Source organism: Neovison vison, chromosome 7, assembly GCF_020171115.1.
Source record: "Neovison vison isolate M4711 chromosome 7, ASM_NN_V1, whole genome shotgun sequence".
NCBI lineage: Eukaryota > Metazoa > Chordata > Mammalia > Carnivora > Mustelidae > Neogale > Neogale vison.
This window is the reverse complement of record NC_058097.1, coordinates 179,092,697-179,119,106: the sequence shown is the minus strand read 5'-3', so window position 1 is coordinate 179,119,106 and position 26,410 is coordinate 179,092,697. Positions and strand designations below refer to the sequence as shown.

Genomic DNA, 26,410 nt, shown 5'->3' with positions numbered 1-26,410 from the left:
AGGAGCAAAAGCAAAGGCCATCAGGCAGGAGGTCCGAAATCCACCCCCTAGGAGAGGATGGAGAGCTCCCTTCCTCACCCTGCTGCCATCTGGACTCCCCGCAGAGGGTGTACATGCCCACAGGAGGCAAGGCAGCAGGGTGCCTCAGCTGGGGGCCGGTGGGCCGGGGGTTCAAGTCTGGCGTGACTACTTAGCACCTCTGGGCAAGGAACTCACCCTCTTTAAGCCTCCCACCTCACGGGACGATGCTGTGAACCAAAAAGAAAATAAGGACTGGAAAGAGGAGGCGAATACAGCCTTCAGCATAACAAACTGGAACAGTGTTCAGGGTCAGTGAGCGAGCTGCCACTGCAGATGCATCTGAAGGAAGGCAGAGAGTGCTTCTGGTTTGGAAAATCAAGACTGAATAACCCGCCACCTCAGTAATTCCTCTCAGACCTACTTCACTGAGAAGGTGACTAAGCAACTAACAAAGATTTTGGAAAAAAAAAAAAAAAAAGAAATTGTCTTTACTCTGGTCAGCAAACGGACTCTTCTCATTTATATTTCCTCCTTCAGTCACAGCATGGGGGGGGGCGGGTAGACTGCTTAGTGGGTCTTCTTTTTTTGTTCAGTATTACATCACCTCATAGTATGTACTATGATAATATTTACAGACCATATAAACACTTCCTCTTACTCGAATACTATTTTTAAAGAATGATCAAAAAAATCGGAACATTGAGGTATTTTATTCTCCTTCTCAGCCACACGTAACGAAATTTTCTCCAAAGAATTCCATTTACTTATTTAAAAAAGAAGAAAAACAAGTAAGCACAAGCAACAAAACAATTTCTGGCACTTCAAAGGACATTATCAAGGAAGTGGAGGAAAAACCAGAAGAAAATTTTTGTAAATCATATAAGGCACCGGTACCTGGAATACATGAGGAAAACTTACAACTCAGTTATAAAAAGACAAATATGCCAAATAGAAAAATGAGCAGAGGATCTAAATAGCTATTTCTCCAAAGATCACAAACCGTGGATAAGCACGATAAGATGCCCCACCCACATCGTCAGCCATTAGGGAAATGCAAAGGAAGACCACAACGAGACCCGACTTCACACTCACTAGGATGGCTATAATCAAAAGACATGTAGCACACATGCTGGCAAGGACATGGAAAACTTGGAAATCTCATACGCTACGGGTGGGAATTTAAATTGGTGCAGCTGCTTTAAAAAACAGTCTGGCGGATCCTCAAGCAGCTAACTGTAAAGCTACTTTCCGACCCAAGAATTGCACTCCTAGGTACAGACCCAACAACACTAAAAACATGTCCACACAGAAAACCTTCTCAGCAGCATTATTCCTGACAGCCAAAAGACAGAAACAACCCCAATGTCCATCAACAAGTAAACGGAAAAACAAAATGTGGATAAACATTCAATGGAATATTATTTGATCATTAAAAGGAAGGAAATCCCAACACAAGACACACGGACGAACCTTGAAAACATGGTAAGTGAAAGAAACCAGTCACAAAAGACCCCACATTGTTTGATTCCATTTACATGAATCGTCTAGAACAGGTAAATCTATAGAGACAGTAGACTAGTAGTTCCCCAAAGCAGGGGGATTAGAGGGTGATAGGTAAAGAGTATCGTTTTTCTTTTGGGGGTGACGAAAATGCAAAATTGATTGTGGGGCTGGTTGCACAATTCTGTGCAGATACTAAAAAGCACAGAATTACACATTTGAAGTGGGTAAACTGCTTAGTACATGAATTATATCTCAATAAAACTATTCGCAAAAATAGTAAAATCCATTTTTTAAAATATTTTCAGTATAGTAAAGCAAGCACAATATATATCTGTTAACAGAGGATTATCTCTTCAAGATGTGATTCACACAAAGAAATCTTTCCAATATTGAAGATAGATACTTACTGACCTGGAAAGATCTCACAATATATTGTTACATAAAAAAGTAAACTAACTAAAATAAGTAAACAATGTTCACATTCTCGTTTAAAATTAAAAAGTAAAGTAAATGTGTAGAAAATGTATAACAAAATTCTAACAGAAGCTACTTCTCATGGTGATACTATTAGTGACTTTTCTTTTTGTTTGCCTGTTTTTCCTAATGGTTCCACAGCAAGCATGAACTAAACATTTTAAGTATCTAAACAAAGCTCTTGAGCCACTGTAAGACTGCTGTCTTGGGGTACCAGGGGGGCTCAGTTGGTTAAACATCTGACTCTTGGTTTCGGCTCAGGTCACGATCTCTGGGTCGTGGGATCAATCCCCAAGTCAGGCTCCACGCTCAGTGGGGAGTCCGCTAGGGATCCTCTCTCCCCCTCTGCCCCTTCCCCCACCTTGCTCTCAAATAAATAAAAGTTTACCAAAAAAAAGACGCTATCTAATGCTAATTTGGTGGTTGCTGTCACACGTATTTTCACATGGCTCTAAGAGAGATGACATCAGTACTGCTGGTTGCTCTCTGAAAACTAATCAGGCCTAGAGACAAGATGAGACCCTCACCACTTGAGTTATGAAATTCGTCAGTCTCGTGCTGCCCATTTTACCCTCAGACCAGAGGTGGGTGCCCCTCATTAATGAGAGACTGACTCCAATGTGCCAGGAGAGACCAAAGCAGCTCCTATGACTCTGGCTTTGAGAACCAGACCACCTACCCCGACCCAGGCATGCTCACTCACGCCCGCTAACGGTCAAGAACCTATAATGGGAGCAATAACTCCCACCCAAGTGCTTACCCGTTGATGGTGGATGCCATGAACACAAGGTAGGGGCCCAGGAGGCTTTTCACCAGGGGCAGGGGGATGGCAGCGGCTTCATCAATCACAACAAGCTCGGCCTGACCCAGTTTCACAGCATCTGCAGGGTGTATATACTGTGGGGAAGAAAAGTTTACGTTATTACCCGGCCATCCCGGGGCCACAGCTGTGATCCCTGCAAGGCCTCGTCGAGGCCCCTCTCTGTCCTATTTCCCACTTCCCAGTTCTTCTCTCACTTCTCCTTTCCACTTTTTCTTGGCAGGACAAAACAGAATGGGCTTGAAGCCCAACACCTGGGTTCGGAAGTTCAACCACCGATTACGTGCCCCTGGACGGGTCACTCAGCCTCGCAGCCTCAGACTCCTGTCCAGTAAAGCGGAGGAAATACCCATCTGATGGCTGCTTGGGAGAAACATCAGGGAAATCTGGAAAAATGCCCTGGCTGGTGCCTGGCCTAGTACTGATAGGTGGGGCTCCCCCTTCCTCTCTTCGTCTTCCCATGCTTCTCCCTAGCCTCGTCCTGGCCAGGGAGCCAGAGGCACAGCCTCGTCCCAGCAGCGGTGGCAGACGGGACAGTCAGGTGTCTCAAGCACCTCCTACACACTGGGTCCTGGGCTACCTGCTTGGACATCGTCATCATTAAGGCCAAGTCTCCCAGCCCTGAAGAGGATGCTTCTAAGACTCGATGATGCCTTCCTAATACACATACACTCACATATCCTTAACTGTATGACTAGCTTGGCTACCTAACACCATAAAGTTGCCCTAAGTTTGGCATCCTTATGCATGCAAACCACCCTTTCGGTTTCTTCAGGGCCTCCTGCTATTTTTAAAGTTTGGGCAAGGCCATGAAGAGGTATTTTACAAGAGGGAAAACCTGAACTAACAAAAACACATGCAACCTCGCTAGTAAGCAGCACAATGCTAGAGACGGCGAGGAGGTCCCATTTCATTCATGGACACGGAAAATAGATAGCCATAAAACACCCCGTGTTGGTAAGAACTTGAGGAAAACAAAAATTTAAAAGAAAAAAAATTGCTGGTGGGAAGGTAAACTGGTACACTTTTTTAAAGGAGAATCTGGCAAAAACAAAAAAAAGGGGGGAATCTGTGCATACCCTAAATTGAATAGTTCCATTCCTAGAAACATAAGCAAACAGTAATATAAACATAAAATGCTTGAAAATCAACCAGAGCTGCAAGCTTTCATCTGGACGAATCCTGAAAACAAAAGCTGAGTAACAAGGCAGGCCGAGAAAGGACAAGCACGGTATGTTATTGTTCATGGATACCTAATTACTTAGTAAAATACAAACACAGGAAATGAAAGGAAACACACCGACCCAGAGCTGAGTTACCTATGGGGAGTGGCAGGAGGAATGGGATGGGGAGGGGCACAAAACGGGCTTCAATTTTGTCTCTGATGCTTTACATCTTTAAGACAAAGATAAAAGCGACTTTAAAATATGAAATAAACATAGCAAACAACAAAGTGTCAGTATTTCTTAGGCTTATGTGCTTGGATTCTGAGCATAACCTTGACCTCCGTACTTTTCTCAAGTATCTCTTTACAAGTAAGATCATCTCGCTGCTTTGCTGGAAGTGGAATGATGGGTCAGGGACAGAGCAGCCCCACTCAGTTCTAACAGCAAACACACACCCTCAGTAGGGCCCCATGTCTTGGACTCTTTAAGGGGAAAAAACTAAACAAGCACCTCATAAAAACAGCAGAAAGCAGCCCCCCGGAGAGGCGTAACTGACTTTAATCTAATATTCGTCTTTTTCTCAATTTCCAGCAAGGAGGAGGCCTCAAAGAGACCCAAATGGAGCCTCATAAAGTCAGGTCACCTCTTCTGTGTTTAAACTCCAGCCTGGAGACAAAGGGACTCTGGCAATATAAGCCGCTCTCTGATTACAGATCCAAAGAGCAAAGGGCCGAGCCTGGGCATTTCAAGGAAAGGTTTCCTTTCTCTGGTTTGTGTATTTTTCTTGAGTTTTAACAGGTCTCTGTATTCTCACTACCTGTCGCCTGCCCTCCACCCAACCCACCATCGGACTTCCTCCCTTTCAGGGAGGCTGAGGGAATCTGGCAAAAATGGAAAGAAATGTACAGAATGAAGGGATTCTAGAAAGAGACCTAGCAGGAAAAAATGAAGATCCTTAGGTAAAAGGCAGAGACACTTACCATTATTTACAATCTGAACCTTTGATGAAAGGTATAGCTCCCTGACAGGCGGATACATATGCCTTCACAGGCAGAAAGGTCACAAACTGCCAAGTTGACCTGGCCCACTTCCCACCCCAAGACTGAAAATAATCGATGAGCCTCCTCTGCTGGGAGCCCGGGGGCCTCCATCCCTTCTGCAAGCCTGTCACACTGATGCTTCTCTACAACCGAAGAGAATTGCGGCCTTTGGACACGTGCACGCCATTCAGGCTTCCCGAGCACTAGAGGTTTATGGAGCTTTCAGGGAAACACTGTTTTTAAAAAGGAAAATAGGGCACTAGCTAAACCACAAAGATTCAGAGTACATCTTCCAAAGTTCTCTTTCTCTTTTAAGTGGTGAGGCTGTTGTTCTAGTTACAGATGCACCATCTCAAGACCTACCGTAACTAAGGAAAATCAGACCTGGTGTCAGACAGTGAGTGTGGTTCTTCTAGCTGGTTCACAGTCACGATCCCACTTACTCAATTTCCAAGGGATAAAACGATAACCTTCCGACCTGGCTACCTACGTTTGCGAGTTTGCTTCCAGGTTTTCCTTGACAAGAGCCTGAAAATCTGGATCAGGTTTATCATAAAGCAGCAACACATAAACAAGACACCCAATTACACATGACATAAAATGCTCTAAAATGGCTGTACTGAGATACAGCAGAACACTGGCCCCACACAGCAGGGTTTTAGAACAAGCCTCACCTGAATGGTCTGCCTGTGTTCTCGGAATACATTCACTCTGATCACCGCTTTGTTAAATTCAGGATTGAGTGACTGAATGATCTCATAATCCAGGTGCTCCTGATGGAGAGAGTCAAATCAAGGACAAACTTTAGAAACTAAAATTAAAGTAAGCATGCATTCCAAGGACTTCACCTAGACTTAAGCCCAGCCCGGAACCAAAGTAAATCCTTATCCTCATTTCCTACCTGATACTGCAGAGCGTCAAATCCTTTGAAGACAAATTCAAACAGAGTGTGGAGGTTATCAGGGCTTGGGGAGGTAACAAAGATATTGGAGTACCTATTGAACAAAAGAAAAGGACAATTTTTTTAAGGAATCAGGACATCCAAAAGGGACGTGTAGGGAATGTAAGAGGAAAGAAGAGATTGTTGTTTGCTCCATCCCAAAGGTGATTACCAAAGATAATGGCAGAAAAAAGAAAAAAAAAAAAAAGAAGAAGAACACTTCCTAGGGAGGAAAAGTGAAACTCCAGATCCACATACATTTTTGTCCCAAACTAAGGAGAACACATGAACAGTGAGAAGGCGGTGCGTCCTGGCAGCCTGCTCCTGACATCTGTGAAGACACGCTGCCGAGAGGTACGGACTGCTTCCCGAGCCTGTGTCCTGGGACCAGAAGGTGGCCTCACTCATTGCTAGCTGTGCTGAGAGCGTTTCAGACCATGAGGCCCAACAGCTCAATGGGAGCTCAGGCCAAGACTGCACTGAACCTGCAGGGGGCCTGGTTGAGTGTACAGTGCCAAAGGCAAAGGTGCTGACCAACCCCACCGGAGCATCGGGAATGACAGACCAGAAGTCAGGGGCTGCCCTTGGCCCCAGCACTAACAGCACTGACCTGCCGGGGAATCGTGAGTGACTCACTGAAACTCCCTGGGCCTAGGTTTATCCCTCCATGAAATGCTTACGGAGCTACTAGGAGCACCAAGGAAAACCACGCATATGAGGACATGGTAAATTCTAGGTCCATTATTTCAGCCTGTGAAGTGGGAAGTAAACGCTCTTCTGGCAATTGCATAAACCTCCCGCCCAGGGCAAAAGAACAGAAAGGAACATCACACTCAAAGGCAGCTCCTCAAGAGCAAACAAGCTGTTCGACTGAGCAAAACCATTAAAATGTCAAATGTGTACTTTCTGCAGTCAGCAAAGATAGTCACATACATTCCCATCTCCTAAAGAGTTTTAAAGTTTCTTACTCTTGTTTCTTTCCTCTTGTACATCTGTCCCACTTTGTCTGTGTGTTCAACTTTAAATAGTGATCACAAAGGTCCTGGTGTATGTGTCCACATGCCTGCACATGTGTGCACCACCAGGGGAGGGGGAAACAGTGTCGCTGCGTCTAGACAGGAACCCACCACCTAGAGAAATCACATAGGGGCTCACACAGCCCCAGGGACAGTCTCCCAGTCTCCTATTCTCCTATTTCGCACACTTATTCCTCAGAGCTCAGACTTCCCAAAGCAGAGGAATGAGAGCTCCTTACCCAAAAGCCACTGCCCCAGCAATAGCCAATCCCAGAGCTGCAGACTTCCCCCTTCCTCGGGCAGCTGTGAGCGCGACAGTACTCCTCAGGGTCTTTTCAGAGATGCCCTCGATGAACTTCAAGACAGCTTTGGCCTGTGAAAAGAGAACCCTATTAGGTGAGCTGGGAGAAAGACCAAGTTTCAGCCACCTACCGCCACTACTGTGGGGAAGTCGGGGCTAAATCAAAGGGGGCCTATCCCAGCCGGCCAGGAGGCAAAGCTCAGCACTTGGGCTTCTCACTGCCTGGTCAGCTCCTCTCAGTCTCGGGGCCTGAAATGTCACTTGGATGCTGGGAACACCCACTTCTAGACCCCTTCCCTACCCATCAAACTCCTGTATACATGCAACTGCCCCTACATGTCTCCACTGGGATGTGTGTCGGACTTCTCGAACCGACCTAAGGGGAACTCAGGGTGTCCCCCACCAACTTCCCCCATCTACAGTCTTCCCTCTCTCAGTTAACTGTCCCACTGTTCAGGCCAACAGCCTCTCCATTTTCTCCCTACCTCTGATTCACCGGCAAAGCCCATCAATGCTACCTTCAGAATAGGTACCAATCCTACGATCCCTCACCTGTGTCCTCCTCTGCCATGCTGCTCAAAGCCCCCGTGCAGTCTTCCCCCATCATTACAAAAGACTCCCAGTTAGTCTTTCTGCTTCCACCTTTGTTCCCCTACGGTCTAGACTCAACACAGCAGCCAGAGGGTATATTTTAAAGTTGAGCCTGGGGATCCCTCCAGCAGCTATGCTGAGACACTGGGCATGTGAAACCTACCGTGGGTGCCCACTTCTCAGACAGTAAGTGCCAAGCCCTTCAGAGCCACGTGGCTCTGCCGCATGACCTCTGTCATCTCCCCCTATTCGCATCCACTCACTCTGCTTCAACCCAGGCAGCCTCCTTGCTGGCCCCGAGCACACCACGTAGACTCCTGCTTCAGGGCTCTGCCCTTGGTGGCCCCTCGCCAGAAGCACTCTCCCTCCAATGGCCCCAAGGTTCATTTCCCCAACTCCTTCAAGGCTTTGCTCAAGGATCACCTTCTAAACCAGGGCCCCCGGAACCAAAGCCTCTGCCCACCTCCTGCATTCCTGATCCCTCTGTGACACTGTTTCCCCATTGTACACAGCACCTTCTACTGCATATCAGGATTGGCCCATTTCCTTGACTCAGCGTCAGACTCAACCCACCAGAACACAAGCTCCACAAAGCAGGTGTGCCCCTCCTTTCAACTGCGGAGCCCAGTGCCTAGGGTCGGGTCTAGCACCCAGGAGAGCAAGAGTCCAGAGGCACTGAATGAGAGGAGGAACCACAACACTACTTGGGGGCCAAACTCTACTCCTCGCCTGGGATCTGCCCAGGAAAAGGCCGAAACTGGGAAGAAGGCCAGAGGGTCCAGCCTGGCCTGTCTGGTCCTAAAGAAGCTGCCTGACACACACCCAGGCAGTGACACTGAAGAAGACATTGAGGAGACACAAGCCCAGGCAGATGGAAAGGAAGGAAGGGAAAGCGCTTCAAGAAGCCAGAGTCTCTCCAGATGGAAACACTCAGAGATCCAGGTCCCACTCTTCTTAATGGCTTTTGCTGAGCGCTGTATTTTGTTCGTTTGTTGCTTCCTGCTGAGAAGTTCTAAATTCTGACAAAACATAACCAGGAAAAATCTAACATAACAGAAGGGTAAGATATCTGGACTAAAACTGCATTCTAAGGGCGCCTGGGTGGCTCAGTTAGTTGAACGTCTGACTCTTGGTTTTAGCTCAAGTCATGGTCTCACGGATCATGGGATGGAGACCCACGTTGGGCTCCCTGCTCAGCAGGAAGTCCGCTTGAAGATTCTCTCCCTCTGCCCCTCCCCTGCACAGATGTGCGTGTTCTCTCTCTCTCTCAAATAAATAAATCTTTTGGGGCACCTGGGTGGCTCAGTGGGTTAAGCCTCTGCCTTCAGCTCAGGTCATGAACTTAGTGTCCTGGGATTGAGCCCCGCATCGCATCGGGCTCTCTGCTCAGCAGGGATCCTGCTTCCCCTGCCCCCCCGCCCCGCCCTGCCTGCCTCTCTGCCTACTCGTGATTTCTGTCTGTCATATTAATAAATAAAATCTTAAAAAATATATATATATTTTTAGAAAATACATCCTAAAACAATATGCTACAATGAAAAACCAACCCCCCGAAATAATTTACAAAACAAACAAACCCAGATGCCCAGTAATTATATGAAAAAAGTACCTGCTTTTCTCATAATTAAAGCAACACAAATCAAAAGGTGATTCTGTGTCCCTGTAACACAGGACTGGTAGGCTTAGAAGTTTAACCATAGCCAGTACTGGCAAGGTGTAGGATAAAATGCCTTTTCATACTGTTGCTGGTTCCATGAACCACTGCGATACCCGTTTTAATGCACACACACTCTAATCCAGCAATTCTTCTAGAAATTTATCCTAGGGACAGTGCATATCTGTAAAAAAGATCCTAACAGCATTGTCTATAATAGGAAAAAAGCTGGAATCAACTCAAGTGCCTACTAGGGGACCACTTACACTGTACAGCATAATCCCTTCACATATTGGTAAAATCTCCATTTGTATACACAGGAAAAGTTCAAGAACACACAATAAACTGTTAATGACAGTTTTCTCTGCAGAAGGGGACTGCCAAGTAGAAACACCATCTTCCATTTTTAAAGCACGCTCTTTCATACTTGGTGTTGTTTTTTCTGTGTATTTTCTTATAACACTCCTGTTTTTATACCTTCTCCCTCTTCTGTCCTTTCTCCATCCTCTCGCTCATTTCCTCTCTCTGACAAAGGGGAGGAGAAAGTGGCTCAAAGAAGCCTAGAGCCTGCAGCCTGGGCTGCACAGAGAGCTATGTGGCCAATAATTCTATTTCTAGAACAAGCAGGGAAATCAGCCTGCTGGGCCTCCACCCCAAGTGGGAGGTGTCACTGCAGCTGTTTTCCATCATGAGGGCAGAGCTGAGTGCCAAGAGGCCTAGACTGTTCCTCTGGCTCAGGCTGGACCAGAACCCTGGACACACCTGACAGCGTGAAGCCCTCTGGGCACAGGCAGGTCCTGCACAGCCCAGGAACCACTAGAGAAGCTGAGGGTACCTGCCCTGATCACCTCGGTGAGCACAGAAATGCATCCTGGAAGCTCCCTCCCAGCCCACCTAGCCACACCACGGCACAGGGCCCCATCAGACCTCACTCTGGAACCAGGGCACAAGGGGCCTCAGGCTCTCTTCTACACAAAGCGGAAGCAAAATCTTTATGTCATTAAAACTTAACTAAAATGGAAGAATACAGATATATCACCCTCTTTTGGAAAAAGTGCCGGGGAGGTTCCTCTTTAAATTCAATCCATCTCCCCCAGCACAGCCCCAGACCCTCTACTCCTTAAACTGATGACGTGGAGTGGAGGGGAGGTAATCCCTGGACCTGTTATGAACGCAGATGACAGAGACTAGCCCTGATGGTCCTGCACAAGTTAAAGCAAGAGAAAAGGTTCCTTCCCCAGGAGGATCCAAGTCCTGATTTGTCCTGACTTGTCCAAGTGTGGCTTCTGTAGCTTTCTGCACGTTCTATTTTCCCCTGCACTGTCCATCCTGGCGCGGGGAAGCTCGGAATGCCACACTCACCTGGTCTAGGGTCCTGCAGCAATCCACCAACACGCCCACCGGCTGGGTGTCCTGTAAGCTCTCCTTCAACTCCTTCAGCTCAAGGTCAGAAGGACCAAGATTCTCCTCCTGCCAGAGAGGAGAGGAGAAGATTTGCCACTGCCACGGGAGGGTCTCCACAGAAAACACGGCCTCGGCCTGACTCCTGGCCAGCTGGCTGACTCACCGGGGTCCGGGGAGGTAGGGCCTCAATGCTGGCAGCGTGCGACGAGATGGGCAGGATGTTGAGCTGGTCATCGATGACGAGACACTTCTTACAAGAGGCCAGCGAGAGGATAAACCTGAGGAACAAAGCGGTCTTGAGGTGTTGGGGGGGAAGGAGGGCAGTGCCTACATAACAAAGGTGTGGCTTTTCTTCAGGAAAGTCATTTGGCCCGCACAGCTCTAAGAAAGCTACAGAAAGCCAAAACACAGTTGGAGGGCAGGGCAAGAAGATTCTGAGCTTCCTCTACAAGGTACCTGATCGTGGTTTTTTTTTTTTTTTTAAGGTTTTATTTATTCATTTGAGAGAGAGTGAGCAAGACAGAAAAGGCAGTGGGAGAGGACAGAGGGCAAAGCAGACTCCCTGTGGAGCAGGGAGCCCGATGTGGGGCTCCAGCCCAGGGCCCCAAGATCATGATCTGAGCAGAAGGCAGAAGCTTAATGGACTGAGCCACCCAGGCACCCCCTGAACGTGCTTTATACAGCAAACAAGAACACCCAGAACGGTCTAGAGAGACCGGTTGTAAGCACTCCTACTGTGCACAACTGTCACTGCTCCCTGTGTCACACGGCTCTTCCCACACCCTCTCATGCTCAGCCTTTAAAGACTGAGCTGTCTCAGGCCATCCTTCAGTGGGGAGCTCCAAACCCATCCCACAAATGATCACCAGTCACACAGGGAAACAAACGCATACATGAACAAATTTACCTTCTGCCACGAGGAAAAAATAAAGACAAGGGAGAAGACAGAAAAGCTCCCTTGAAAAATTAACACCAACGTTCCTGAGTGTAGGAAAATGTGTGTTTGGCTAGAGAATTCGAGGGCCTCCCCAGCACAAGGAGAGCGCCTCACAGGCTCCTGTCACAGGCTTCCTTCTGTTCCACTTGGCAGCAGGCAGCCAGCTCCCAGCCTAATCCGTCTACTGAGTGAAAGCACCAGAGACGATGAAAACTGGAAAGGCCCCAAGTTTCGAGGCCAGGCCTTCTAAACCTCAGCACGAGCAATATTTCAGACTCTTTGTTGTGGGGCTGTTCTGTTCACCTCAGGCTGGTCAGCAGCATCCCTGGCTTCTACTCACTAGATGCCGGCAGTGTCCCCTACCCGTCCAACAGTGTCCCCCAAGTCATGACAACAGAAATGTTTCCAGACACGGCCACATGTCCCCAGTGAGCAAGACTGCTCTAGACGAGGACCACTGACCCGGGCCACAGCTTCCTATGGTGTTTCACAGGCTGCTAACCAGTGCTCCCTAAGAAAGGGCTCTGTGGTCAAATAAATCTGGGAAACAATCAGTTAAATAGGTCCCTGCTGCTGCAAGACTTCCAGATGCTACGACAGGCCAATGTGAATCTTCACACAGAACAAACCATATCAGCATTTCCCAGACACAACTGGCCAGAAACCCTTTTGACATCAAGTCCCTCTTAAAGTCCCTCTTAAAATACTAACGTTCTGTGAAACACATTTTGGGAAACGGTGACCCAGACAAATTACCCCTTTGACAGAAGAGTAAGTGAGAAGCCAGAGAGGAGGAGGACTTGGTTCAAGCCCCAGCCCCCCACTCCCTTTCACTGCTTCCAGTTGGCTTCCCAACCACCACTGCTGTCCGGGCTCTCACCGCTCTGGACCCGTGCCACCTGCCCTCGGATAAGAGCGCAGCTTTTTGCTGGGTCCAAGACAAAAATATACTTCCCGCCACGGCTCCTCACAATTAAGGGCCTGAGGAATGTGCCTCAGACGTACCTCTCATTAAATCTTCCCACCACATCCTGATGGGCCTCGGTCCTGTATCTTGAATGCACGTCCTGAAAGAGACAACATCCGTGAACAAAGACATCCCACAGTATCGCTGGGGCTCCAGGTCTCTGTACAGACGTTGTAACAGGCAGCCCTGGGATAAAGAGGCGCCAGCGCTGCTGCTGGAAATCCACCCCTACGCGATCTGCTGTGCTCAAGGGTCAGACCGCTCCTTGCTGGAACTGGGATCAGCAAACTCTCAGTGTAGGGTTTTTTAACAACAAACTTCCCCTCATCTCAACTTTGGCGTTTTTCCACATTTTATCCAGCACCATAAAATGTCTTCATTCAATAAAACATACATGCCAACCGTGTGCCAGACATGCTGGCTATACACTGGTGTTTAACGAAGCATGGCCTCCGTTCCCATGAAGCCTACGGTCTGATGGTTGGAGGGAAACAAATGAGTAACATTCCGGCCAATGCTCCAAATGAAAACCAGGGTGCAGTGACTGCAAATGGCAGGGGGCGGTTACTTACCTGCAGTAGGGAGGGAAGGCCCTTTGAGGTGAGGAGCAGACAGCCATATGAAAGGGGGCAGAAGGACAAACAAACTGACGTGGGCACAAGTTCATTCATTCACAAGTGTTTAATGAGTGCTTACTAAATGCCGGCCACTCTCCCAGCATCGGGGAGTGCACCAGCAAGGAAAACAAAGTCCCCGATCCCATGAAGTTTAGAGACTAGCACAAGAAGTCAGACAATAAACAAATAAATATGTAACTTCAGGTAGTTGGCCAATGTTCTGAAGAAAAACAAAGCAGGTCACGCATTCCAAACAGGGGGTGAGGAAAGACCACGCTGAGGAGGCGGTTTGAGCAAGGACTTGAATGTGGTAAGGAAGAGGGCCCTGCGATATCCCAGTGGCCACAGCAAATGCGTGGGCCTCTCAGAACACCCGAGGAAGCCAGAGGGGGCCACAGAGGCAGGTGATGGGAAGAGCAGTGGTGACAGGAAGCAGCCACTAAGGTTTGAGGAAAGTCCAGGTCACCGTAGAAACACAGCTCGTGAAAGCCTGAGGCTAATCCTAACTCCATTCCTGAGTAGGGCCATGGGCATGACTGAAAACCTAAGAACTAAGAACATCCACGTGGCAATACTGACAGGGTATTACTGACAGCTCTGCATCCACTGAGACACAGTCCCACTCCTAACCATGTCTTCAGCTCTGGATGGAAACTACCCCTTCCACAGTCAAAGCTCTTGCCAAACCGGGGGTGGAACTGACCAATGTTCCCTCATCATCCAAGGATGAGGACTGGTGAGCATGTCTGTGCATGGTCCCTTTTTTGCCATACACGGATGAGGCTCTGGCACGGCTCTCTGCAGAATACCACTCCAGAAATGGAACTACAGAACAGCTGCACCATAGCCGAATCCCACTGGTGTAGAAATCCGCAAATACCCAAAATCAAATGTGAAATTCAGATGCCAAGACACAGTCAGGGCCACTGACATTTCTCCACAGTGACCTTCTCATTACTGGCAGTCAAAAAGCTCCCAGCTCAGAGCCTGCGCCGACCGCTCACTGGAACTGCTCAACGGAAGTTCTTTAAAGAAAGTGGCCAATAGCAAAAACACAGCTTGGTCTGAACCGCCTGAGTTCGGTTACAAACCACACACCTACCATGCTCATCGTGTACAACTGCTTCAGTGAATTCATGGTCCGTAGGAGGATGACCACCAGCCCGCCACCTTCCACCGTTTCCACAGTTCTGGCCAGCAAGTTTGGAGTTAAAGCTTCAAAATCCTGGAAGAAGGAGACCTTGGATAGGGCTGGTCATGCCAAGAGCACCCCCAGGGAAGCTCAACTAAGGGCCAGGTGATAGAGTAGGAGGAAGGCTTCAGAACACAAACCCAAGACCACAGCCCCCACCCAACTCACGAGTGTGGACACACATACACCCACCCCTTCCCGACGGGCAGAGAAGCGAGCCCAGCCCTGGAGAAGTGGGGTGCCTGGTTTTGTATGTCAAGTGTGTCTAACACTCTCAGACAAAAGCCTATTGGGGAAGAAATCCTCCCACTTTCATAGATTTGCACTTGGATTTCACAAATCCCTCACGTGCATTTTCTGATGTGCTCACAGACAGAACCTGTCTGACAAGACTCAACTGTGCCACACGGGGGAGCCACTGCCTAAGGGAGCCTTCTCCATGGCAACCAGAAACAGCGGCCGCCTAAGAACGCTTGCTACCAATCCATGGTGGGGTGAGAAGAGGCTCTCTTCTTGTCTCCAAGGTGGGGTGCAAGCCAGCAGTATGGGACAACCCACTGGAAGGTAGAAAAAAAACCAGAAACTCCCAATTCATGATTTTTCCCCTCATTTCTTAATTTCCATTTTATAAGGTAACGTTTTATAATGTATATTACCACAGTATTACATGCATACTATAAACACAGACCAAAATTGGGGATCTGAGCCTAAATGTGTTCTTTTTGGGGGGATGCGGGGGTCACAGTGTCAAGGAATAAAAAGATAAAACACAGACCATCAGAGCTCAAAACAAAGAAAAACATGAAATTTCGTCTATTAACTTGACTGGCAAGAGAATAATACCAGTGGAAAAAATCACCAGGTTAAGAGTTCTCTGTGGGGGGCGGGGGGGGACAGTGAGGGGATTTTAAGGACAGAGAGGGATGGAGGGTGTTGTCGGGGGTTATGGCAATCAAGCAGCCTGGGAAGAACGCCAGAGTACACACAGGGCTCCACCCTGTCGGTGAAAACAGGTCCCACTGCTCCCTGCTCACCAAAGTCTCCAGCTAGTTCCAGGAAGGACCAGGGGACATGAGGTCGCTTGGGGTTCATAGCACTTCCTTTCTCACCTTCAGCTGGTTAGAAGCAGCTGTGACGGAGCCTCTGTGTCAGCTCTGGTATCTCTAGGTAAGTGCTGCCCCAAGTGTAAAAGTTCATTCTCATATGGAGTGAGTTATTAAGTCTGCTTTGGAAAGTGGCCAAGTGTCCCACTGACCATGTGCAGGCGAGGTGGTGGGTGAGCCTTCCTCCTTAGGGCCCAGCTGTTCTCGCGGGGAATGCTCGTGCTCGGACTCCAGGCCCAGGCTACCCACCTGGAGGACACACATGCCGAACGTGTTGCCCAGGATCTTGTGGGTCTCGTTGTAGTAGCAGTAGCGAATGTTTGTAGCCGCCACGAACAGTTCAAAGGGGTCATCTTGCTTTATGTTCAGTGTCCCGTTCTTTATTTTTTTCTGGAGCTGTCGCATTCTTTTCTTCCGGTGACTGCAATCACCCCCAACAACCCCCGACCCCCAGGAGAGCTAGTTAACCAGAGAGGCTATTAAGGGTGAGAGCAGGGGACAGGCCAATCAATGATCACCCACCCAGACCTTCAGAGCGTGAAGGAAACTCGGCAACTACAGGGCTAACCCCGCCCTTTAAAGGTGAAGGAAAGTGTAGAGAGGTTGAGGACGGGCTTCGGAGGGAGCCATGGTGAATCTGTGGGGGGGGGGGGCCTTGCTATGCTGCCCTGGCACCTTCTGCAAATACTTAACTTCCCAAGGAAAGTAATGGAAGGACCTAAAGCTCACATCTGGCTAGACCAGAATTTGAAATCAACCCTGGTCACCTCATTACCTCAGTCTCAAGCCCATGTTTCCACTACATGGTACCATTCCCCAGATTCCCCAGAAGACCTGAGAAAGGCAGGGTGACCACAGGTAGTTTATTCATTTTTCATAAATGAATTCATCTACTTCCTTCCCCAGACTGTGGGATCAAGTCCTCAAGGGCAGCCCTGACAATCCTGACAGAGGATATAAGGGTTGGAATGGGATCTGGATAGCTCTCAGGAATCCTGAACTTCTTTTATCTTAAAAACCCTGACTGCCCAACTGTCATTCAACTCTTTGATCTACAGAAAGAGAGAAAAACAGGACAACTCCAAAATTAAGGATTATAACTGATGAAAATGTTACTACAGTTCTCTAACTGAATAGCTAGAACAAAGGCCTTCCCTCTAGGCCCATATTTCTTCATCTGTGAAAGAGGCCATTGGGCAAGGTGACTGTCCCTCGTGCCTTAGCCCATGACTTACAAGCATCAGCTAATCTGGTGCTCTGTCACCTCAAGACCGGGCTGCGAGAGCTACAAGAGGTACAGAAGAGAGTCTTACAAGTGAAGATGGAAGGGTTACGTTGGAAAGGCAAATCTGCCCCGAACACTGTGAACCACCTAATTCTGCCCCGTCTGACATTAACCAACTGCAGGGCAGTGACACAAGCCCCGAAACTTCACATTCTGCTGACAGGGAACAGGCCTTATTCTCAATCTATATTAAAAATGCTTCCCTGTCCAATTATGAAAGAATATATACAACAAAATACCTACTGTGATTTACAACAATCCACAGTGACAGACAGCTAAACGCTAACAATGGCTATGTACTGAGGTTATGAGCGCTTTTATCTTGCACTTTGTGATGCGTCTGTATTTTTCATATCTCTTAAAAGAACGCCATATATATTTTTTAGAACAGCCATATATTTTTTTTAGAACAGCAAAACAATTCACTAAAAACCTAGTTTCTTTTAAGCAGAATCAAGTCTCTTGAAGGCCAAAGGATGGGAACTAATGAGAGTTAGCCTTTGGAACTAAGTACAATTGAAAGCAGCTCAAAGTCTGCTAAACAACACATTCGACTCAACAAATACCACTTGAGCACCTACTACTAACATGCCAGACCATCTGAAAATATGAAAATAAAAAGATAAGCAGGCGAGGTCTCCTAACTAAATGAACTTACCACCTAGAAGTAAAACAAGACCAGGGCGCAAATGAGCATCTTCCCGGGGAAGGAGAATGGAGGGTGACCAGTACTGGAAGACGGTAGGCAGCCAAGAGGGCAGAGGCACCCCAATGTGTGACTCCAAGGCTTGGGGAAAGTCTGAAGAAGGAGGCAGGCCCTGAAGAATGGGGAACGTTTCAGAAGGGGACACCTGAGAGGCGGCGGTGGCATCCCAGACAGAGGCGGCAGGGCCAAGGCCAGGAGTGGCCATAGCACAGGGCAGCCTGAGCTGGAGATTTCCATTTCCGAGTCAATGCCAGAGACAAACACATTTGGGAATAAAGGAGAAAGGAGAGACTCAAGGACAGAAACGCACATGCAAGCTGGGCAAACAGGAGGTAAGATCAAGAAAAAAGTACTACTCAGGTAGGCAGTCTGAGAAAGCATCACTGAAGCCAAGAAAGGAGCGCACCTCTGACATGACCACAGAGTGGGTTATCTGCCAAGGCACACGACTTGGCACCCCAAACTCCTCCAGACACAGAATTGTGGGCTGAGCTACCAGATTTCCACTAGGTGGACTGACCCCACCTCCTTAGGGCCAAGGGTGGGCATCTTGCCACAGGAATTTGGGGAGAAAGACAGAGGTCCAACATTGCTGGACCTCAACACTCAACAGCTCTTTCAGCCATGGGGACAAAAGAACACAGATGGCGGAAGTGTAACGGGAAAGAACAGGACCGGCGAGCAGAGCTGAGACAGGCAAGCACTGGGAGCATCCAGGCTCTGGCTCTATACCAGCTAAGGCAGGGCTGACATCGCATTCCCGTAGGTATCGTGCAGACCTCAAGGAACTCCCTTTGGGCCCAAGTGTGTTTGTGGCGGAGGTGTGCTATTTCAAATAGATGCCCTGACTACTGCAGCTTCAAAAGTAAGAGGAGAACCAACCGTCAAACACAACAGTGAACCAGTGGAGAAAGAACTCTAAGACGAAGGAGAAGGAGAGAGAAAACTGCTGCATGAGATGTTGGGCTGTCAGTGACTTCCCAGAGCACAATCTGGTCACAATGATAGAAGCGGAAGCCAGTTAAAAAAGAGAGTGACTAGAAGTGCACAAGGTTTCTATTTCACAGCAATAAACGTGAGAGAAAAATGAGAGCCTGAGAGATAAAACTGGGCAGCTCATCATTTTTTTTTTCCTGAGACTGGAGAGCTGAGCACATTTACAGGAAAAAGGAGCAAATTTCAAAGGGGTATAGAGTGGCTGGCAGAGGAAAGAGGATGCAGGTCCTGAAAGAAGTGAGAGAAGAAATTCAGAGTTCATAAAGGGGTTTGCAGAGGGCATGGGATGAGGCACATCCTCCTCAGAAACAAAAGGCAAAAAAGAGACTGAAAATGCAGAGTAAATTTGAAATGGGAAAAGGCAACTCAAGGAATCTGCATTAGAGCGGCATGATCAGCTTAGAAAAGTAAAAAAAAATCAGAGGCAGAAAGCAAGGCACTGGGATGCAGTCCTCTATAGAGCATGAAATGGATTTGAAACTTACTGTCAGCGGGGCACCTGGGTGGCTCAGTGGGTTAAAACCTCTGTCTTCGGCTTGGGTCATGATCCCAGGTCCTGGGATAGAGCCCTGCATTGGGCTCTCTGCTCAGCAGGGAGCCTGCTTCCTCCCTCCCTCTCTGCCTGCCTCTCTGCCTATTTGTGATCTCTGTCTGTCAAATAAATAAATAAAATCTTTTAAAAAATAAAATAAACGAAACTTACTGTCAGGAACGCAGAAAGGACATTGTGCTATCATTTTCTATCTCTGGAAGTGTCCTCAGAGGTAGCACCTCCCTAATGATCCCTGAAAAACTAGATCTTGGAATCACTGCCTAGCACTGAACTAAGGAGCAGGAATTATAAGTGGTATGGGACATTCAAAGGGCCAAACTTACCTGCTAAAGCCCAGCTCTTTCTTGTAACACCACAGCACTGAAGGCCGAGCCTTCACCGTTGCTTTGGACAACATGTGATGGAGTATGACCACCTGCCAAAAGAAAAAGTCACGGAATCTCAGGGCCCAAAGAGGCCTCAGAGACTGCCAGGCCCAAGACCTCACTTGAAAGATCTGGAAAGTAAACCAAGGGCCAGGACAGGAAAGCACCCGGGGTCCCAAGGCCAGCAGTGCCTAGGCAGGAGCTAGAAGCCCAGTCGCACATACTTAACCTCATGCTCAGTACCCCCTGAGGTTCTCACTAGGCATCTTGCTCAGAGAAAACCAGTCAAAGGGACCTTAATGTTACCATGTGCTGAAACCTCAGACAGCCAGTAACAAGTTGACTCTGGGATAAGACACAAAGTAAGCCAGGAAGTGCTGATCAGGTCCTACCTGATCCTTTCCTCGGTCTCCGACTACAACAAACAAAGACCTTTGTCGTTCAGCAACTCCATTTTCAATGAGAATCCGGATTCGGTTATCTACTTTCTTTCGATGCATGGTGAACGATTACCGCTGAAAACAGAGAGAAAGGGAACACAGCTGTACATGAACACCAGATTCTGGGTGATAACATTAGCTGGTGGCCTCCTGTGGGGCCAGGGGCTGTGCTAGGCACATTTGTAAGCATCATTTTACTGAACTCTCCAATTGCTCCCTCCGCTGAGCTGTCACAAAACGATCACACACTAACCAATCAATAACTAATTATTAGGGGCTTCTTTTTGCCCTAGTTACTAGGGGAGCCCCAGAAGCAATGCCAGATAAAGGCTTGACTTCAAGGAGCTTTCATTCTCCTTGGAGAAAATATTCAAGTAAATGAACATGTCAGTTTCTTTTTTTTTTTTTTAAGATTTTATTTATTTGACAGAGAGAAATCACAAGTAAGCAGAGAGGCAGGCAGAGAGAGGAGGAAGCAGGCTCCCCACGGAGCAGAGAGCCCGATGCGGGGCTCAATCCCAGGACCCTGGGATCATGACTGGAGCCAAAGGCAGAGGCTTCAACCCACTGAACCACCAAGGTGCCCTTGTCAGTTTCATTTTTAAAATTAGGAAACTGTGGCTTGGGAGGTGAAAAGTATGTTTCCTCAGCAGGAAAGTCAAAGAGAAGCTGTAATTCATACTTCTATCAAGGAGGTTTTTTCCAAAACCAGAAACAATGCTCCAAAAAAGCAGAATGATTAAAATATATGATGGCATATTTACAGAATAAGGCAGTTTTCAAGAAAAGTTTTTCAAAATAACTTTCAGAAATTGTCTAAGGATATGGATGTAGATACTTATGAGAAGACAGACATCACAAGACAAAGCATACCTTCTTTTTTTAAATGCCTTTACCTAACACATAGGGAAAACAGACCTAGAAGGAAACACCAAAATGTAATTATTTCTGAATGGTGAGACTGCAGATGGTTTTTATTTTGTTCTTTTGTTATTTGGTGTTCTGGTTTTTTTTTTTAAAATTCATATGCATTACTAATAAAGTCAGGGAAAGGAAATCAATGAATATTATTGTGATGAAATGTGTCCCAGGGGCAACTGGGTGGCTCAGGCATTAAGCAGCTGCCTTCAGCTCAGGTCATGATCCCAGGGTCCTGGGATCGAGCCCTGCATTGGGCTCCCTGCTCAGCGGGAAGCCTGCTTCTCCCTCTCCCACGTCCCCTGCTTGTGTTCCCTCTCTCACTGTGTCTCTGTCAAATAAATAAATAAAAATCTGAAAAAAAAAAAGAAAGAAAGAAAAGAAAAAAAAAAGAAATGTGTCCCAATTGTCTCCTTGAGGGAGGGAAAACCATACTGAAATCTGTACAGAGAGACCTTAAAAATTATTGTGATTACATATAACAAAATACTGCATCATTACAATAAATACGCTAAGCAAACATCAGGAATATCAATTATATTATTGCAACATAAGAGTAAGAATGACAGGTTACCTAGGAAGTCCAGGGCCTGCTGCTTCTAAACATAAAGTTCATCAATTGCCTTAACTATGCCATAACCATCCTTCTAACCTCCAATCCAAATGTGGATTTTAGCAGTTCTATCTTAATATTCAACACTATATTACAACCAATGGCTCCTTTTTCATGAGGAAAGGAGCAAATATAAAAGAACTCAAGTAGAGACTCCAAAGCCTAAGCTTTTTCCAGCTCAAGGATCACCTCCGCTGAGGTGTCACAAAACGATCACACACTAACCAATCAATAACTAATTATTAGGGTCTGCTTTTTGCCCTGGTTACTAGGGGAGCCCCAGACGCAATGCCAGATAAAGGCTTGACTTCAAGGAGCTTTCATTCTCCTTGGAGAAAATATTCAAGTAAAAGAGATAAGGGGCGACCGGTCTTAAGACTGACAAAATTAGGTGTAAAAATAACAGTACAGCCAGTGGTCTGATGAAGGTCTGATCAGTGATCAGAGGTTGGATCAGAGGTTACTCTCGGCTGGAGTTGCACGGAAGGCTTAATGGATGAAGAGGGCCCTGAGAGAAGAGAAAGAGAACTTTTCTTCATTCATTCATCTATTGGTCTAACAAAATAGCATCTGTGTGCTAGTTACCATTCTAGGAGCATTAGCAAATAAAGTCTTGAACGTGACTGCTGAATAAAGACTATAAAAGAATGAGGTGAGACAAACAGTTTAAAACGTGGGAAGATCTGGACTCAGTTTAACGCCCAGCGCCTATACTGGGAACTGTGGGCAAGCTCCGCGGAAAGCGAAAGTGTTGTCACCCACCCCCTCACCCCGACCCCTAGCAAGAGGTCCCTAGAAGGTGGAGATCAAGCCCCGAGACCGCTCAAGAAGCACGCCGAAGGTGGCCGCCAATCGGGGAAGAGGAATCTGTCATCTAGGAGCGCCCGTGCAGGAAGGCAGGAGGCGAGGGCCGGGCATCTGCATGGATACAGAGACTTCATCCTCGAGCCGGTCACCTCTGGGTCCAAGAAAGACATGGACACCGACCTCAACACCCACCCCAAGACATCCCGTGTTGGCTACCTGCGCCCGGAGCCCAGCGGATCCCAGCCAGCAGCCGAGCGGAAGCACGTGGGGGAACCGAATTACTCCACTAGCCAGAAGGGAGCAGTGGGCTGCCCCTAGCGGATGCCGGACTGCGAGCTTTCAGAGTTGGTCTCGCTCCGCGAAGCTCGTCCCGCTCCGGCCCTAGAAATCAGCGTGTGCGCAAGCGCACTAACGGCATGGCGGAACGCGTGTGCAGGGACCTTTCTCAACCAGGTCTCTGTGTGATGACGTCAGAGGCCCGGGAGGCGGAGCTGCAGCCCACAGAGACAACGCGGCTGGGAAATTCAGTTTCTACTTGGGTGACTGGCGTGCCGCTCGTCAGACTCAAAATACCTTGGCTTCGAAGGGGAAAATGTGCATACAGGTGTCCGCACCCCCAGCCACTGCCACTGTACTGGGACTAGCCCGGCTTCCCAGATGGGTCCGGGGCAGCACATGATAAATGGACCAGGATTGTGTATTAGTCTGGTTTTATGAGATTACCGACTCCAGGGATCTGTGCGGGATTTTGACGATTTTTATTAAAATAACTTCCTACTTTGTGACAAAATGAGGAAACTCGACCAGCAGACCCGATTCATTTCACTTGACCCTCCCCACCTGCAGAAACGACCCTGAAGACCTGTCGGGAATCCAGTAGGCTTTCCATCCACCAGAGTGGGTGCTTTGTAAGCTCCCTTTAGGCCTTTATCTGGCCATCAAATGACGGCGCTCTTCTGAAAACCGGCCCTGGGGCTCTGCTCTTGATAAATTACTTAACATTCTTTTTTCCTTCACCCTCCCACCCCACCAGCTCCCAGGTGAAACTCGCCCAAGCACAAGAACCACATATATATTCTTACACATTCTTGTCGTTAGGCCAGAGCGTTGACCTTCAAGTAAATCCCAATTGCTTGCTTGACATTTTGGGGATACCTCAAATTCAAAATGTCTGAAGCCAAACTTATCTTCCCTTCCTTACTGAAATTCCTTCCCCACATCAAGACACATACAATTACAATGTAATCATCACCACCACTCATTTAGTCCAATATCGACCGTTTTCTCATTCACTCAACAAAAATGCCAATATGCCAGACACAAGGGATCAGGTGACCAAAATGTTCCTATCACTCATGAAGTTTGCATAATTAAGTGCTATTAAGAAAAAAGTATCAAAAAAAAAAAAAAAAAAGAAGAAGAAGAAGAAGAAAAGAAAGAAAAAAGGATCCAGCAAGTGACTAGTGACAAAGGATATGTTTTAGTGGTGGTCATGGAAGGCCTATGAGGCAATGACACTGGAGCAAACACCTGAATTTAGAATGAGCATTAAAAATATTTGAGTGAAAAGCCTCCCAAGCTGAAGATGTAACACATAGATTACTAGATGGGATTTGCCTAATTGGCAAGGTAGCAAAGCAGCCAACATAGCCAGACTACAATGATCAAGAATAAAATGGTAGGAAACTAGGCCAAATAATGAATGCACATGAACCAAACTTTAGAATTCTAGGTGTGATGGAAAAACCAGTGGAGTTTGGGGAACCAGGAAGTGACAAAATCTGACAAACCCTTAGAAAAGGCTTTCTTGGCTGCTGTGCAAAAATCACTGCAGAAGGGCAAGAGTAGCAGCAGCCATGTATTAAAAGCTACTGTAGTTACCTGCTCTAAGCTAGTGGTAGGGGTGGTTAGAAGTGCTAGATGACTCAGGATACATTTTCAAGGTAGAATCATGTAGGTTACTTAAGGACTAGATACAGGGTATGAAAGAAAAAACAATGGTAGCCGGAATATTTGCCCTAAGCAAATGGATGAATGCAGGTTAATGAAGAGATTAATTTGGAACACTCAAGACATTCAAATAGAGATTACGGACTAGGACTGGAGTTTTCAGGAGTTTGGGACCTAGGAGTATGTAGAAGTGAATTAAAGTGATTGTATTCAAAGTCCTGGGATTAGATGAGATCACCTAGGAAAGATTCTAGCTGGAGATCAAGGTCTCACCACTGGATTACCCAGCAAAGAATACTAATTACTGAGTAGTGGCCAGTGAGACTGGAAACAAGTAGAAGCCATTCACTACCGCCCTCCACTTTTTAATTTCTCACATGGGCTATTCCAACAGACATATCTAGCACCATACATTTTGTTCTCAACAATGCATTGTGTATTCTTTAAATGGCAATTTTATTAGGTGACCATCCTTTAACCCACCCCTGGCCCCATATACACACAGTTTAGAAACCCTTAAGTTTCCAACTGTTAAGAGACAAAACTTAACATGGAACATAACTATAAAACCCCCTACAGTACCCTTTACCTGTTTCTTCGGCCACTAACAATATATTAACACCCACACTTCTCCCACTTGAGCAGCCAGCCTTCTCAATCACTGGAGATGACACCTTTGGACATTACTTTTCTCTCCACTTCTCTAATTACTCCTCATCTGTCAAGTCTTAGTTCAATTATCCCTTTCACCCAAGTCTTTCCTGATCATTTTGACTAGGTCATAACCCGAGTCACGGCCTTTATACCTGTCATCAATCACGTTGCTCCATCATGGCATTGGTACATTTTTGTGTCCCACATCATTATCTTTGATGAGGTTGTTCAGTGAAAGCAGGAACCACAGTGATTTTTGTCACCACTGAATACTTAGTGCTTGCCACGATGCTCAGAAAGGACATCCAGATTAGCCTAATGAAGCCTTCGTTCAGTGGCTTAATACAGTGTCTCCGAATATAAACACAGTACTTAAAAAAAACTTGTATTTATAAATAAAAATACAACACTGAGAATTGCCTTTACTAAATCAGGTGGTCTTGCACTGTCTATACTCAATGAGCCACTCTTCTGCATGAGACTGATTAGACCTCGCCAACTCCTGTTAAATTAAGGTATTAAGATCCTGACTGAAAGAAGGTATGGTAATCTAGTCTCTTTAGAAGACAAGGCTACCAGAGAGATTTCTTTTAAGCTTTTTCCTTTTCCTCTTATAAGTAGCACATCAGAGCTTCGCTGGATAGTATACACAACTAATGTAGACTTCACTCAAGGACAGTAAAGAATCAGATTTTAATATTTAATCTAATGTAATTTAAGACAAATAGTCTTTTCCAGTATTTTTATAAACCCCAGAATGAGAAAAGGTATAGAGATAAGCCTTAACTAATTTATATTCATTTTCCTGATGGTTTCCCTCCCCGCTGACTCTACAGAAGGGATAGGCTCAAGGGCAATACTGGTTCTTTGAAAATAATTTATAGTCAGTAAAACTTAAAAGTGCTTAATAAGAACTCAAGTAGGATGAGAATTCAGGAACTTAAAGATGAAATGAAGAAGGGTTTGAACTCAGTGCTTCCCTGTATCTCACTCCCCTAATTAGATATATTACTGGAAATATAATGAAACAGCACAAATTTCCTAAGACACTGAGGAAACTAACTACTCAACTGCCTTCTACATTTTATGAACTGGTTGTCACAGAGCGCCTCAGTTACTGAGGCTTCTGAGAATAAACACAAATTTTCATGCCTCCTTTAAGTGGAAAAGTTTCCCACCATAACAGAGATGCATATATAGGAGACAAAAGAACTGTAGAAGCTAACTGATTTAAAATGTTTAAAGGATATTTGTTTTAATATCAGGATACAGTGATTGCAAAAACCCTTCCATATTCTTTAGGATATTAGGATCTAGAAACAAAACTGCTCTAATCAAGGTCATCAGTGACATTCTACTTCAAGCTTAAAAAAAGGA

General features: G+C 46.7%; 1 protein-coding gene across 1 annotated transcript in view; it reads right to left on the bottom strand.

Moving 5' to 3' along the window:
• The window catches only part of NAT10 (N-acetyltransferase 10), a 37,992-nt gene extending 15,177 nt beyond the window's left edge, over nt 1-22,815 (bottom strand). The window contains exons 1-12 of the mRNA XM_044259053.1: nt 22,646-22,815; nt 20,044-20,166; nt 19,610-19,701; nt 15,996-16,167; nt 14,554-14,676; nt 12,873-12,934; nt 11,094-11,208; nt 10,889-10,996; nt 7,220-7,353; nt 5,926-6,019; nt 5,699-5,797; nt 2,759-2,895 (exon numbers count right to left, since the gene is read on the bottom strand). Of these exons, the coding sequence (XP_044114988.1) occupies nt 2,759-2,895; nt 5,699-5,797; nt 5,926-6,019; nt 7,220-7,353; nt 10,889-10,996; nt 11,094-11,208; nt 12,873-12,934; nt 14,554-14,676; nt 15,996-16,167; nt 19,610-19,701; nt 20,044-20,151 (1,244 nt within the window). The 5' untranslated portion in view covers nt 20,152-20,166; nt 22,646-22,815. The remainder of the gene's footprint in view (nt 1-2,758; nt 2,896-5,698; nt 5,798-5,925; nt 6,020-7,219; nt 7,354-10,888; nt 10,997-11,093; nt 11,209-12,872; nt 12,935-14,553; nt 14,677-15,995; nt 16,168-19,609; nt 19,702-20,043; nt 20,167-22,645) is intronic.
• Nucleotides 22,816-26,410: the final 3,595 nt, after the last annotated feature.